The sequence below is a fragment of the Sycon ciliatum genome, chromosome 10, assembly GCF_964019385.1.
Source record: "Sycon ciliatum chromosome 10, ocSycCili1.1, whole genome shotgun sequence".
Classification (NCBI taxonomy): domain Eukaryota; kingdom Metazoa; phylum Porifera; class Calcarea; order Leucosolenida; family Sycettidae; genus Sycon; species Sycon ciliatum.
This window is the reverse complement of record NC_088652.1, coordinates 11,157,572-11,172,998: the sequence shown is the minus strand read 5'-3', so window position 1 is coordinate 11,172,998 and position 15,427 is coordinate 11,157,572. Positions and strand designations below refer to the sequence as shown.

At 49.1% G+C, this 15,427-nt stretch overlaps 1 protein-coding gene across 5 annotated transcripts in view; it reads left to right on the top strand.

The window, feature by feature from the left end:
* Positions 1-15,427, top strand: part of LOC135825798 (sushi, von Willebrand factor type A, EGF and pentraxin domain-containing protein 1-like) — a 579,302-nt gene that overhangs the window by 228,518 nt on the left and 335,357 nt on the right. For 4 of the 5 annotated variants that reach the window (XM_065338421.1, XM_065338424.1, XM_065338423.1 and 1 more), the window contains exons 7-8: positions 1,230-1,301; positions 6,874-6,942. In XM_065338421.1, the coding sequence (XP_065194493.1) occupies positions 1,230-1,301; positions 6,874-6,942 (141 nt within the window). The remainder of the gene's footprint in view (positions 1-1,229; positions 1,302-6,873; positions 6,943-15,427) is intronic. The other variant, XM_065338422.1, reaches the window with a different exon arrangement.

Genomic DNA, 15,427 nt, shown 5'->3' with positions numbered 1-15,427 from the left:
TACTGGTCAGTCGGCGACACGCATTTTTCACAAAAATTTGCGTTTCACCTGCTGGGAGAGTATGCGTGCACTCGAGTCTCATCCGGAGCACGTTTTTTTCTTTCTTTTTTTCAGCTCCAGTATAGCTGTATTTTTCATTGCAAAGCCGTCCTCGATTGTTGTGTTCGTTGTTCAAACGAAGTGGACATTCAATCATGAAGGCAGAGGACATAGGAGCCTGATTGGAGTTTCTCGTGGCATAGGACGGCCACACAGAGACACTTTGGGATTTTCTGAATATAAAATACCGTACGCACGATGCTGAGATCGATTTGTGCGATATCAAATTGTTTGTGATCTACCACATCGAGCAGAACGGGATCCAAACACAAGCTTACCGACGGTTAGGCTGCCGACCTGACTGGACAAATGATCCCTGGCTTCACCAGACGCCAGAAGTCGGACACCATGTCCTTTGCCGCGACGTCCATCTCCAAAAAGAACTCCATCTTCGTCGTGAAAAGGCTTGAAATACTCAATATTCAACCGAGATTCGCGGTCTCACCCTTTCTCAGATCGAATCATTTTTTGTTGTAGCAGTTGCAGGGCAGATCCCCGCCACTACTTCAACAGAAGATGACTCCAAAGCATGCCTGGAACAAGCCATATCGAGGTTGCAAGCCACCCCTCTCAGCACCTTTTTTGAAGAAATTCGAAATTTCAATGGTGGAAGATATACTATGAAGAGAATTTCAAAAAGTATGTTTCGCGGAGCGATCGCTCAACCTACGTCATTCAAACTTTGCAGGATGGTTCAGACGTACATACTAGGCATGGAACCACAGAAGATGATATCATAGCTGACACACAGAGTCACACACACAACAGATTCGTGTCCACAGATACTAAATTAGTGGACGTCGTCATCTTCTTCCCGCTGATCTCAAATGTACTATGACGTGCTATTTCGCCTGACGCTCTACATACACAATGTACAGTCACCCCATAAAAGTACGGTCGAACAGCTTGGGCGTCATCTAGAATACCGTAATAGCACGGGTTCAACAGTCCATGAGGTAAGCGAATAGTCCTGCCAAGATGTGTCTTCACCAGCCATGTACTCCATCAAAATGATAATGTCATCAAAACCATTGCATTGCACAGTTGATAAGTTTCCAAGAGTTGCAATGCCTTGATGATGATTTCCCTTCACATTTCTTAAGAAGGTTTGCTCCGGTTTGTCTCTACAGGCACCTGTACTGTAATCAACTGAGCCAATTGCCTGCAGGTCTTTTTGAAAACAACAGAAAGTTGAACAAATTGTAAGTGTATAATTATTGTGAGTAAATCGTGCGGAAAGGGAGTTCTGAGCGGCATCAGTGTGTGCAATTTCGTTGATAAGCTCAACCAAGAATGATTTGTGAAGACGTCGTTAAAGGCCACTAACAGATATACTGGGACAAAGGGGACTAGACCGATGGTCATTTGATGCCCATTGGTAGGGATCTCAGCGCCTGAACTGCGCAGCCAGTCTGCGCAGGTGAGATTTTCGATCCCAAACGCGTCCAGTGCAGAAATCGTGGAAAAGAACATTTTTTTTTCGAAATAAATCAAGTTGAAGAAGACAGAAGAAATGGCTGAATATTGCGTCCAGGAAAGCAGGTTCTACGGCCATCTCCAAGCTACCTATCTCCCAGACACTCTCATCGACCGGGGCAATATCGCCTTGGCCACGCTGTCCTTCGGCGGGAATTACAAAGTATGTTCGAACGACGATGAAGATGACGATTCCGCTGGTGTCCACCGCGTCCCCAAGTGTCGAAAATCGACCGTCGCCATTTTTCTGCTGTATCCGCGAGCTGCACTCAAAACTCGATGACGCAATGTATGCCCAAACACCCTGCGCACTGCACGAGCTGAGATCCCTACCATTGGTGCTCCGCGTGGCATGAAGAAACTGGGCAAGCCTCTAGAACTAACATTGTAGACAGCCGTACAGCTTGGAAGTGTCCATTTTTAGCCAAACAATGATAAAATGGCACTTAATCATAATAATTATTATGAATAATCGGCTGAGTAAAGTGAGCGTTAGCATGCTAACGCGAGTTAGCAGCCAGCCCAGCGAGCTGGCCCAACCTGCACGCATGCGCGAGTCACGTGGGCACGCGCCCTTCAAAATCCTGTACAATGTCTCTTTCATGTCATTGCTGTTTGGACTTTCGAGTGTGCAACTTGCGGAACAGGTGTTCCCAAAACAATTTTCTTTCGTTAGACTTTCAAGCTTGCATTTTCGTATCTCTACGTTTCAAATTCAGACTTCAATGACGCCTGTTGGTGCCTGAAACAATGTCGTCGTCTACAGTGGAACGACGACTGTGGACTTTTAGCTTGCGCCATCATCAGGTTTCCTGAAATGAAGTACCTCCACGCGATCTCAGCAACCCTTGTTCGTGCCTTGAAACAATGTCGTCGTCAGCAACCGACGTCCAGCCTCTCCGGATCGCCTCACTCTACCTGGCTCCGCCGCCCGCCTACTGCGAACGTAGCGACGGCCGCCACGCAGCACCACCACTGCAAGAGCAGCGCGAGCCTGACGATCGTAATTCGTATCCAGAGAGGCGAGTTCGTGGACTTTGATTTTCTGTTGGAAGTAACAAAGGTAGTTGTCCACTGCCGTCACCAACGCCACCCAGCTTCTTCTCGCTCTATTTGGATCCGTATCGCCGCTCGCCGCCAGCAGGCCGGACCCTACTGCGAGCCCGGTGCAGTGACGACCGCCATACGCGCATGCAGCACCAACAGCAGGTGAACCTGACTGTCCTATACGGGCCCTTCTCGATCGTGTCCAGAGAGGCGAGTTCGTGGACTTCGATTTCCTGCTGCCCGATACAGTTGCAGTCAGTCCAGCTCCGGCGACGTTCCAACTCCGTAGCCCCTCATATGTTGCTCTTCTGGCGCACTAGCATTTTATTTGAATCCGAACCCAGAACTGCGCTTCGTAGGCTGCATGACGGTAGCACTTGAGTTGAGACCTGGACAGTGTTCATGAATGGTCTGTGTTCCACTGTTCCTCACCGCGTTTCACGAGTGCCTGTGGCCGTATTTGGCCACGATCGTCGCGGCCAATCGCCAGTTCTTGCCACCTAGAAACTGGACGTTATCAATACTCAATCTGCGGACAACTGTTTCGTCCTTTGTGGACTCATCAGCGCAGCACAGAGGGAATTAAGCCGAACCTGATAGCAATGGAAAATAAAAATAAAAGAAATCTCCAAAGCCAGGTTATCAATATCAACTTGTGGCAACTGCGCCTCGCGGTGTACTGGAACAGCACGACCCGCCTGCCAGCAGTGCAGCTCAGTGCACTCGCCAGCATTTCTGTGCGCATTTCGTCCTACTCACCAGTACAGATCCGCATCACGTACCGCAACCGTATGCCGCTACTACGAGTACGGCGCTTGCACGTGTCAGCTCAGGCAGTGCTACCTCCAGTGCCGACAGGAGCACCCCAGGGCAAAGTGAAAGGCCTCATCAGTAACAGTGTAAGCACTCAGTTTCTCACTTCTCAAAATTACTGGACTCACATCCTGATCCTATGCTCCGGAGGTGTGTTGCACATGGTCGTAATTGTGGGGTTGTGGTAGGTTTCATCGGCAACCACTCAACTAACTGGGATCCATTGAATTTAACACGGTCACATGCTAACCCAGATTATATTTCTGCGCAATGATCCGTTTCTTGCAGCAGGCTTGAAACAGCTGGCCCGTGTTCTTCATCCTCTTTCTCGTCTCTGTGCTGTTCCGGCGTAGATGCATTTCCTAGACGAATGGGAAGTTACACACGACACACCCTTTGTAAAGCCTGGAGGGTCGAAGTGTCAACCATTACATTCCAGCAGACCGTATCTCTCCACAATGTCAAGATGACAATGCTGCAAACATGATCAGACAATTGCTCACCCCGCTGTATCTTGCTAAGCTCAATGTTAAAAGTGCATTCTGCCGAATTCCTGTCTGCCCGGAGGAGTGGCCCTTGTTGAACCGCTGGCAGGATCTATACTGTTATGAGAGCGTCCTGCCCTTCAGACTGTACTACGCTCCAGGCCAGCTATATGGAACTCTGTCGCATCCGCCAGTGAATGGATTGTGTGCGGGCCGTTCCCACTCCCACGCCTGCTGCATTACGGGGAATACCTCAATTAATGTTACTTCCTCAATGCATGCTCTGGACTTGTGTTACCTCGCTAGCAACTTGCTATACTGCTCCAAGCGTTTACATACCTCGGTGTTTCTCTGGCCCCAGCAAAAGTGGAGGGTCCAGCTCAAGTCCTGACGTTATTGGCATCTTCCCATTACGGGAAATACCTCGACTAACGTTTCTGTCTCCATGCATGCTCTGGACTTGTGTTAACTCGCCAGCAACTCGCTACTCGGCGCCGTGCGTTTACATACCTCGGTGTTTCTCTGGCATCAGCAAAAGTGCTTCCTCGATGTATGCTGTGGACCTGTGTTAGCTCGCCAGCAACTCGCTACTCGGCGCCGTGTGTTTACATACCTCGGTGTTTCTCTGGCGTCAGCAAAAGTGGGGGGTCCAGCCCACGTCCTGACGTTTATCGGCGTCATCCTGAACACCCACGCGCTAACATCAGTCTGCCGATGGACGAACTTGCCAAGCTTCACGGCCTCCTACGGGCCACTCTCAACACAGCTTCAGCTACCCAATGTCAACTCGAGTATCTTCTGGGAAAGCTCTCGTTTGCTACAAGAGTGATAGTCCCAGGACGCACATTGCAGATTGAGGTCACTTGCCAACTGGTACCGGCAGCCGTATTACCTGATCAAGCTCTCCGAAGAGTGCCTCAAATACCTTCGCTGATGGCCTGAGCTCCTGGAATAGTAGAACGGCCGGTCCTTCTTCCTACACCCTAAGTGGACGCCGTCCCCCAACTTGCTGCTATTCACTGATGCAAGTGGTGCACTTGGCTGGTGCGCAAACAATTGCAACCGGGGATAGGGCAATGGACACTCAATCAAGCAGACCAGCCAATCGCAAAGAGTGGTTTGCAATTGTGGCAGCACCTGGGAAAGCTAGCGGCACCAGCAGCAGATGCCAATCGATCGGCTTTACAGCAACTGGGAAAATCTTGCTCATCAGTTGTGGCTATGGCCTGGCGTTATACACCGGTCACTTGTTTCGAATCAGCTGCCGGACTCGATATTCAGAGAGGCGGGAAGGTGGAAAGCCATGTCTGCCCGAGTAACATTCAGAGGCCACCAGCAGCCAAAGCATAGGTGGATGTGGCAATGGCCTCAGCCCATGATATCGAGTTCCTGTTAGTCAATCGTTACCGAGCTTGCACTGCTTACAAATTTCACAGGTAGCTGCACTTTGTGATCCGCTCTGGGAGTGCCGATTTATGGAATATATGCTCTCAACTGGTTATGCATCTCTATATATCTAGCATTTGGCGGCTCTATTCAGAGTCATTGGCGGATCCATGCGGAGGCATTGGCGGCTCCATGCGGAGTCATTCGGCGGCTCCATGCGGAGTAATTGGCAGCTCCATGCGGAGTAATTCGGCGGCTCCATGCGGAGTCATTCGCTGGCTCCATGCGGAGTCAATTGCCGGCTCCATGCGGAGTCATTCGCCGGCTCCATGCGGAGTCATTCGCCGGCTCCATGCGGAGTCATGCGCCTGCTCCATGCGGAGTCATTTGCCGGCTCCATGCGGAGTCATTTGCCGGCTCCATGCGGAGTCATTTGCCGGCTCCATGCGGAGTCATTTGCCGGCTCCATGCGTAGTCATTTGCCGGCTCCATGCGGAGTCATTTGCTGGCTCAGCTGCGAGCCATTATACCAGTTGCTCGAATCGGCACTCCCAGCGTAATGCAAAACTCGGTTGCTCTACAGCAAGGAAGCTAAAGCATAGCAGTAGAGTTACACAGGTAGCACTTGGGACACCTGCAGTAGATTGGGCAGGGATTCCTGAATGTAAGCCATCATAGCATCACCTCTCCATCCTCCCTTTGGCTCAATGAGCTTATCTGGTACTCCTGCTGCAGCAGCCGTGGATCCACCTCTTGACCTCTAACTATGTAAACAGTACCCGTCCGGGTTTACGCCGGTACGCTTCAGAGCTTCACACACTAGATGTCTTGCCCTGCTGTAGGATGACGTGGGCTTGTTGTTGTTGTTGTATACTTTATTCATAGTGGAAATCAAAACAGGCATAATGCCTAATAACATTGGACCCACTCTCTTGCTCTGCTGTAGGATGACGAGTGCTTGATGATGGTCCTGCCCTTCACACGATTTATATAGTTATTAGTGCCCAACTCATAGTCATAATGGATGGCAGACATTATTTCCAGCGCCATCATGTCCGTTGAGAGGTTGCCCTTAGCAGGGCCTGAGAAGAGGATAGAATGGTATCTGTCAATGCTTCATTGCTGGCTATGTCGGCTCTGTTGACTCGTCAGCTTTTGTTGGTACACGGCGATCTTCCACTACTTCAGCAATTCACCCACACCCACAGCTTTCCACTGCTAGGCTTGGACCTCTCACGTAATCAGGCTAGGACTGATTACGCGCTCAGAGCACAAACGCCTCCCCACAGTGGGGACATCTTGCAGCAGGACCTCGCAGACACTGCATGCACACATTCTCGCTCAGCGCCATATGATCCAGAAACAGACATCCTTCCGTCAGAGAAAATTACAGGAACCAGAGAATTACATCTCTCTTCTAACAAACACAGTTTGTCAATGCACAATTTCGTAGTGCATACATGTCACAAGGACTCAAAATCTTGGTAAGTTTCCAATAGTTGCAATGTATTGATGATGATATCCCTACCCATTTCTCATGAGGTTTTTCTTCGCTTTGTCTTTACAGGTTTCTGCAATATAACCAACTGACCCAGTTGCCTGAAGGTCTTTTTGACAACACAAGTCTGACACATTTGTAAGTGAAATAACTTCCTTGTCAGCGTCAAAGTTCTTTTCTGGTGTCCAACTGTATCAACATTTTCCGGGAAGATGCAATGGAGACTGGCGAGAATTCCGAGAAGTGCACCGCAGGTGGAGGCCCAAGGGGTAGGGGCAGTTGTGCACGGCGAACTGGATCTTCCACAACTTCCGAAAAAGCGTTTCGAATCGCATCAACCATGCACCATGGATCCCTGTACGTAGACGGTTTGACTGTCAATGCCTTGATTATTTTCCAAGTCTCTCTGCCATTTCCTGTGCAGTGCTAACTTTGGAGTTGTAGAATTCCTGTTTCCGGGTCCTGTTGTAGCCAGTTGCCGCACGTCTGGCTTTCCTTTTTTTTACGAGAAACCACGAACCTCGAGAACAGAATAGTTATAGTGTCCAGGGAGGGTTCAGAGGGTATCTGTGGCTGAGTGCCAATCTCGACTGTGGAAAGACTTGTAGGCGCCTTCCTTGAATGCCTGCATTCCCTTCTGCGTGGGGAGGTTGCATAGCAGGGCAGATGGGAGACGAGTCCAGTCTTGGATGCCACTTAGATCTTAGAACCTTCCAAGTTGGAAAGCTGTTGGAGTGCGCATCCAAGTTGTGCTAGAGCTGTTAGCCTGTTAGTAGTGTAACATGAGTAACGTCGGTCAGACTCGTGCAACGTTATTGCATGAGCTGATTGTCAAGTAACTGGTGGTGTTAGTGGACATTATAGCATAGCTTGTAGTTCCTGGGTCCTTTTTCTTTCCTATATATTATCATTGGCTCTCCATGCGAGTCGATTAAGCAAGTAGGCTCAGACTTTTGGGGCAGGCTCCTTTAGTTCCAAAACTTGTCTCCAGCGTCGCGCTCCCAAAACGTAGAGCAGACCCTCCCTATAATATACTACTATCATGTAGGACTAAAGTGCCTAGCGCCTAGCTACATCTACCGCTTGATCGTAGATCTACCGTGCACGTGAATTTATGTTGTATCGAGAGTGCGCACGTCGGGGACCGCGCCGTAGCGTGTGTTATGTCGAGGTTTATGTTATGTAGGATTATGTTGTGTAGAACAAAATTTGTATGGGAGTGATGCTGTTTCGGTGCGGGATTTGATTTTTTACTTACAAGTGAGAGTTGTTATATCGAGAGCAGACCTGTAACTCAAATCAAAAGTCCTTGTGACATTTTTTGTAGACAGGCTTGCACTGCATGTCGATTTCGCGTCCTCTGAACTTCGCATGCGGGAAGTCACGCACAGCTGAGGTGATTTAGGTTGGGTGTGTGAAGTAGGATCCCACGCAACTGCGGAGTTGCCTCTGTTACTGAATCGTAACCAGCTCAAACTCTAGCATCCACAAAGCACTCACACATCTACAACAAGACACTCTTTCTTGATGTTATATGTAGGTTTGCCGCGTACGGCAAACTGTAGTTATCGCGGACAACCGAGAAGCAGGCAAAAGCCACGCGCGTGGCTAGGCGTGCAACAATGGGGGTATCTGGCATGCAATGGCTGGCAACCGTACTAGGGAAAGCCCAGGTTGCACCATGAGCACTAGTACGCCCACAGACGAGACTACCCCATATTTGCATGAAGGTTGTAGTGCTACGAGTCGTAGTATTAATGCAAGGAGTACGGCAGACAGGGCTCATGCATGGCGCCCAGTCTCTTTACAGGTCGTCCCTCGTTAATACATAATCTCTGGGACTTGACAAATGTTTTGTATTAACGGGGTTTATGTACTAAACGAAAGTGTACATAACTTGCTTGTATACCAGAATTTTTCACTTTTTTCAACTTTTCTGAGTGTTTCTTGCTGCCATGACTAGGTAGCGAGATATTCTTGATTCCCTCGATATAACATAAAAACTATGTTATAACGGTCACAGTTAGCGAAGATTCTACAGTTTACATGATACATGCCCAGCCACGCCTGTACAGTCACTCGAAAAAACATCAGAGCTTTGTCAGTTTGTGATGTGCGCTCTGATTTCTGAGCTAATTGCGTCCACAAGTAGAAACTAGAACACGATGTGCCTCCACTGGAAGGCCAAAAGACCAACAAATTATGTACTATTGAGGTAGGTGGCATGCGGGTACGGAGAAATGTTATGTACTAACGGTGTTTATGTACTAACGAATTATGTACTAACCGACAAAATTTGTATGGAAGTGACCACGTTTCGTCCGGGACTTGAGATTTCTTATGTACTAACGGGGTTTATGTACTAACCGGACTCGTATTAACGGGGGACGACCTGTATTCGGAAGCAGGTCCTTTCGTGGCACGAAAGGACTCCAGCTGCAGCACGCATGCTTAGTGTCAGCCAAGCGGCAATGCATAGTACTAACTGAGCATGCATGCAAGATAAAACGGCAACAAGGCGGTACGGGGAAAAGACTAGTACAGTGCGAGGCAGAGACAGGCGGTATGGCGGAGAAACGCAGATCACGTATGGAAAAGGTGAAGTCCCCGACCCGGTGGATATCGGACCCACGATAACATACACCACCATGCTCATATGGAAAATAAGGCGCGAGAGCTTACCAGGTAAGGTGGGCCGCGGGCAGGAAGACAATAAATAGTGGACGCAGCATGGGCCGCATAAGCGCGTGGCAAGCGCACATGGTGTAAGACGTACTCACGAAGGCCACCACGCGAGAGTGCGGCAGCATGGGCTGTGTACGAGAGTACGATGCCGGGCGGACCAAGCTGTGGTGGTGCTACACAGCCTACAGGCACGAAGCACCTCAGCAGTTGGAGGTGGCGATCGCAGTGTCAGCATCAGTTCTGGCAGCTAGCAGTAGCAGATGGGCTTTTTTTCTTTTCTTTTTAATACTCTCAACGAGGAGCAGCAGGCAACCCTCGTTTCACAATCGTGATTACATAATCACATGGCAAAACAACAAAAATGCAACCCCATTCTACAGTGGTATGATGTGTGTGTCTCGGGGGGAGGGGCGATAAACATACTTCCTCCGCGTCATCGAAATTGTCGCAGTTTGACTTTTGATGTAAAATACGGTATTTACTCACCAGCACTCGTACCAGAGGCAAGGGATCGGACATAGGCGATAGTCATCAGTATAGGGTGACGGCAAAGTTCTATTTTCTGTTATTGGAAGCTGGAATTTTTGAACTAGACGCAATTTCTTCGCTGATGTCGCTGCGCTGGTAATTTCGACTCGCTGAGATCAGTCAGGTGTTGCAGCCTGCACATTTCTCGTGCTTATGGCCATTCACTCAAGCCCCATCACTGCTTTACCTTAGCTGGGGTGAGAATGACTTCGTGGAACAAGTGGCAGCGCTTGGAGAAACATCGAGGGGTCGGCAAACTAAATGCCTGCAACAGCGATAAAATTTGTCGCTCTGGCTGAGACACTCAGTACTACTACTAGTACATGATTGTACCTGCAAGAGCCGTGTAGACTCTACACGTAGTGCTAGTGATGCACGCGGATGTGCCGTACCATGGTATACCATGGTATACCAGTGCTGAAAAAGAGGGCGCGCTGGACGTGATACTACACTTACCTGCATGAGCTGTGGGCATGCCACGGCTAAAAAAAAGTTCATTATTTTCAAGATCGAGGTGATTCCGAGGTGATTCCGCCGACGGTAATCAACCGACCTCGCAACGATCGTGTATTCTTACTAGGCTTCGTTGGTGGTGAAGTAGAAATCATCCAGAGCTAGCAGACGACAAGCATAGCAGCTCTTGTCCTGTGGAGAAAGTCAAAGCGTTTGAGATGAGGCGCGACCAACTTTCAACCTTCCTTGAAATATTTGGGAACGATATTTTTGCGTCCATTGACATCAGCGACGACGAGGACTTCATCTCTGCATGAAAACTCTCAGTCCAATTGTCCTAGAACGTTACTCTAGTCTTCAGACTATCATACTGTGTAATAAGTTTCGAATGGCTTAGTTTATGGAGTTGTCAGTAACAAGTGACAAGTCACTAGTCAAACTGCGACAATTTCGATGACGCGGAGGAAGTAACTGTTAGTTTCATACAACAATGGAGGAATAGAAGAAGAGGGAAGAGAAGGTCATAGTTACAGTACTTGAACAGTAGCCAGCAGCAGCTCACAACGCCATCAGGACCGAAGAGAAAGAAGATGAAATGAGGAGAAACCACTGCCTTTATACCAGGGCCAGGCACTGGCGCCTAGCAACAGCCAATCAGAGAAGCTCATGTGACTACTCTATCTACTACAAAGAGTAATGAGTAATGATTACATCACTAGCATAAATGGGAAAAGACACAAAAAGGTAACACATGCAATTGTGGGATTCGAACCGGCAACAGTCATTCCAAAGGTCAAGAAATTAGCAGTAACGTATCTCAAGGCCTCACTGAGTGTCACCATGCATTGTCGCTACTACTACACCCCTTGCTCGATCCCGGACAATAATAAGCAGATCGGTCTATTCACTCCCTTTTTCACCCTATATACAAATGTACTCACCCTCCCCCCCCCCCATTGTGCCTATTCCTCCCAACTTTTGGGTGCACTGAAGTGTCGTTGAAGCCGAGACCTCAGGTCGGAGGAGATGCTCCAGTTTCACCACCACAGTTCCGTCTGCAGCCACTTCAGTATTCTGTTCTCGAGGTTTGTGGTTTCTCGTAAAAGAAAAAAAATGTCGTCTTTACCCCTACCTGTTCCCTGTGTCCATAGTGTCTGGGACGATGGCATCTAGAGCACACAAGAAGTTCATCGAACCTTCGACCCCGCAAACCTGCAAGAAAGCACCACTTGCAGGTTGAAGGTTGAAGGACTTCTCGTGTGCTCTGGATTTTTTTTTATTTTTTTACTAGAGCCACGTTAACCCGTCATGTGTGAACCATGAATAAGGGGAGTGGTGGAGTGGTCTGGGATGCTCTGCCGACCTTGGGTCTCGGCTTCATCACAACCAGGCGCGCTAATAGCAGAGAAAGAAAGACAGAGAGAGAGAGTGAGAGAGAGATAGATAGATAGAAAGAGAGAGAGAGAGAGAGAGAGAGAGAGAGAGAAAGAGAGGAGAGAGAGAGAGAGGAGAGAGAGAGAGAGAGAGAGAGAGAGAGAGAGAGAGAGAGAGAGAGAGAGCAGGAGGGTTGGGGAGCAAGAGAGGGGGAGAGAACTAAGTAAAGTATAAAATAAAAAAATGAGAGTTAACCCGTCATGTGTGAACCATGAATAAGGGGAGTGGTGGCGTGGTCTGGGATGCTCTGCCGACCTTGGGTCTCGGCTTCATCACAACCAGGCACGCCAATAGCAGAGAGAGAAAGAGAGAGAGAGAGAAAGACAGAGAGAGAGAGTGAGAGAGAGAGAGATAGATATATATATATATATATATATATATAGAGAGAGAGATGGAGAGAGAGAGAGAGAGAGAGAGAGAGAGAGAGAGAGAGAGAGAGAGAGAGAGGAGAGAGAAAGAGAGAGAGAGAGATAGAGAGCAGGAGGGTTGGGGAGCAAGAGAGGGGGAGAGAACTAAGTAAAGTATAAAATAAAAAAATGAGAGTTAACCCGTCATGTGTGAACCCTGAATAAGGGGAGTGGTGGCGTGGTCTGGGATGCTCTGCCGACCTTGGGTCTCGGCTTCATCACAACCAGGCGCGCCAATAGCAGAGAGAGAAAGACAGAGAGAGAGAGAGAGAGAGAGAGAAAGACGGAGAGAGAGAGAGAGAGTGAGAGAGAGAGAGAGAAGAGAGAGAGAGAGAGAGAGAGAGAGAGAGAGCAGGAGGGTTGGGGAGCAAGAGAGGGGAGAGAACTAAGTAAAGTATAATAAAAAAATGAGAGAGAGAGAGAAAGAGAGAGCGGGGAGGCTTGGGGAGCAAGAGAGCGGGAGAGAACTAAATAAAGTATAATTATATAATGCGTAAGGGGTGCACATTCAGATCCAGAAAAGAGTAAGCAGGGCACGAGGCATATGAAAATATGCAGCAGTGTGTGGGCAGATGTGCATACATATTACAAAGTGTCAGTGGCCCAGTGCCATTGCTGGGCACGGAGGTGCCGGAAGACAGACACTTTGAAGCTTTGCAGCCGTTTCCGGTCAGGTGGCTGGCTGAGGACGGCACAGGCGGGGAAAGCTCTACAGCAACTTTCCCGGCTATTGACAGGTAGCCCTGTCTCAAGCTGGTAGCTATGCATGTCGAGACGGACGAGAGAGAGACGAATGGGCTGAACATGGGCTGGTCGGGGGGAGAGGGAGGCAAGAGCTGACGAAGTGGGCTGGTAGGATTGGAGCACCGTAGCTTGCAAATGTAGGTACACGCAGCTACCATACGCCGGATAGACAGGCTTTGCAGCATTGCGCCAAGGCCAATCAAGTGGAGGGCTGAGCGTTGCGTCTGGTCAAGTCTCTGCAAGTGACAATCTGCTGCGCCCATCCAGACCAATGGGCAGTACTCCTGGGCGTACAAAACCACGGTACACTGTAGCTCGGCTGCGGGAATCCAGGAGCGGCGAGGCCTTCCGCAGGAGCCCGAGACGCTGGCGTGCTCTGATGGCGACGGTACGGAGGTGGTTGCGGTGGGAAAGTTGGCTGTCCAAGGTTACCCTAAGAAGCTTGAGGTTACTCTCTCCATTTAGAGGGACAACCGCAAACTGTACTGCTGGGAGGTCCCAGGCGGGGCATTGATGGTCAATAGTCTTGGCCTGGGACTTCGCTGGCTCGAACGCAATTCTCCAGCTGGTGCCCCAATTCACAAGGGCATCGAGAGCATTTTGCAGGACTGTCGAGCTGTGGTCAATGGTATCCATGGTGGCCAGGCACTGAAACAGCGTTGTGTCGTCGGCATAAGCGGCCAGATCTACACCTGGTGGAAGGTGGTCATCGGCATCGTTCGTGTAGATGAGGAACAGTGTCGGTCCCAACAGGCTACCTTGCGGAACTCCGGCTGTGATGCGGTGTGGGCTGGACGACTGCCCACCAACGACAACACTCAGGCGCCTGTCCAGCAGGCAGTCCCTCAACTATGCAAGGAGCATGCCGGATACACCGTACTGCTGGGCTTTGTGGATCACACCTGGATGGGAGACTCGATCGAACGCTCCAGCAATATCTACAGCAACAACAAGCACTTTCGTGCACTCGCACATGTTGTCCAGGCGTCAGGGGCCCAGCCTCCCTGCCCATCCGACCCGCCACACACAACAACGAAACTGAACTGGGAGTTCTACATAATTTCTTGACAAGACGGAGACGGACAGACAAGAAGACCGGACACGACGAGGTAAAACTGATAACTGAAGAAAAAGACTAACATTTATGGCAGCATACGAGCATGCGCGCAACAAAACACAACGTATGACAATGACGTAGCCGTTACTTGGATCATGTACAAACTATACATGCAACCAAACTAGTCAAATACGAGTCAAAGCAGAACGCAAAACAAACCAAAATAAACGAAAGGACCACAACAAAAATGAGCCATGAAAAGTCTTTCTACCGATACACAACAAGCACAGCTCCGCCCCCTGCAGCCAGATGGCAGTCGTGAGTCAGTCAAGTGGGCTTACGGCTAGCTGGTTTGAAGGTACAGTGTTGTGAATGACCGAGGGTCCTCTATGTATGTTCTCACGATCCAGGAGCGACACTGGCCCATGGTGCTTTCCAGTGTTCACGAGGTGTTTGTCGCGCTGGAAACGGAGCGTCTCTGTAAGTTTGTATACCTGGTGATGTTTGTGCCTGGAGAGCACTATATATGTGGTGCTCCTCAGGCACAATCATTCTCAGCCTAATCAAGCTCAACTGATGAGGGGTGAATTCCCCAAAACACTGTGTATTGAGCAAGGAGTGGTGCTTTCTTGCAGGTTTGCCGAGTCGAAGGTTCGATGGACTTCTCGTGTGCTCTGGATGGTAGTGGTGAGTCAGTCAAGTGTCAAGTCTAGTCGGCGGAATAGGGCGAGCTCCAGTTTGCCGGGAGCAAAGCAATTCCTAAAAAATCACCACTATTTTGTAAGAAGAGAACACTGTCTTTATTTAAATAATATTCTCCATTTAAATAACCGATGAGGACACAGCAGTCGTAAAATAGCAATGAATGAAACCAATTGTGCACTCATGACCATGTGTAAACCAAATATTAAAAAGAAAAATTCCAACACGTTTTCCAGTGACTATCATCAGTGGAACATCATCACATAGTGAGAATCACTAAAACAAACAAAATTTGTCAACACGCACACACAACTGCCACATTTATCTACTGCTACCATTCTCAGATCCACTGCATAAGTTCACACTACACGCATTAAGCATAACCTCCAGCTGCTGCATTCTCATGCTCCTTCTCATATTATTCTAGCTGTGTAACTTCTTATCAACCACCACACCACACCGCTGCGCTCTCCGGCCGACCTCAACACGTTGCCACAGCACACCATCAGCAAAACCACACTTTAGTTGGTTCTCTGCTCCTTCAGACAGCAGCTGTTTCGATCATCAGGATTTCATCAGTGAAGGTTGATAATGTAGAATGGCTAACATATAG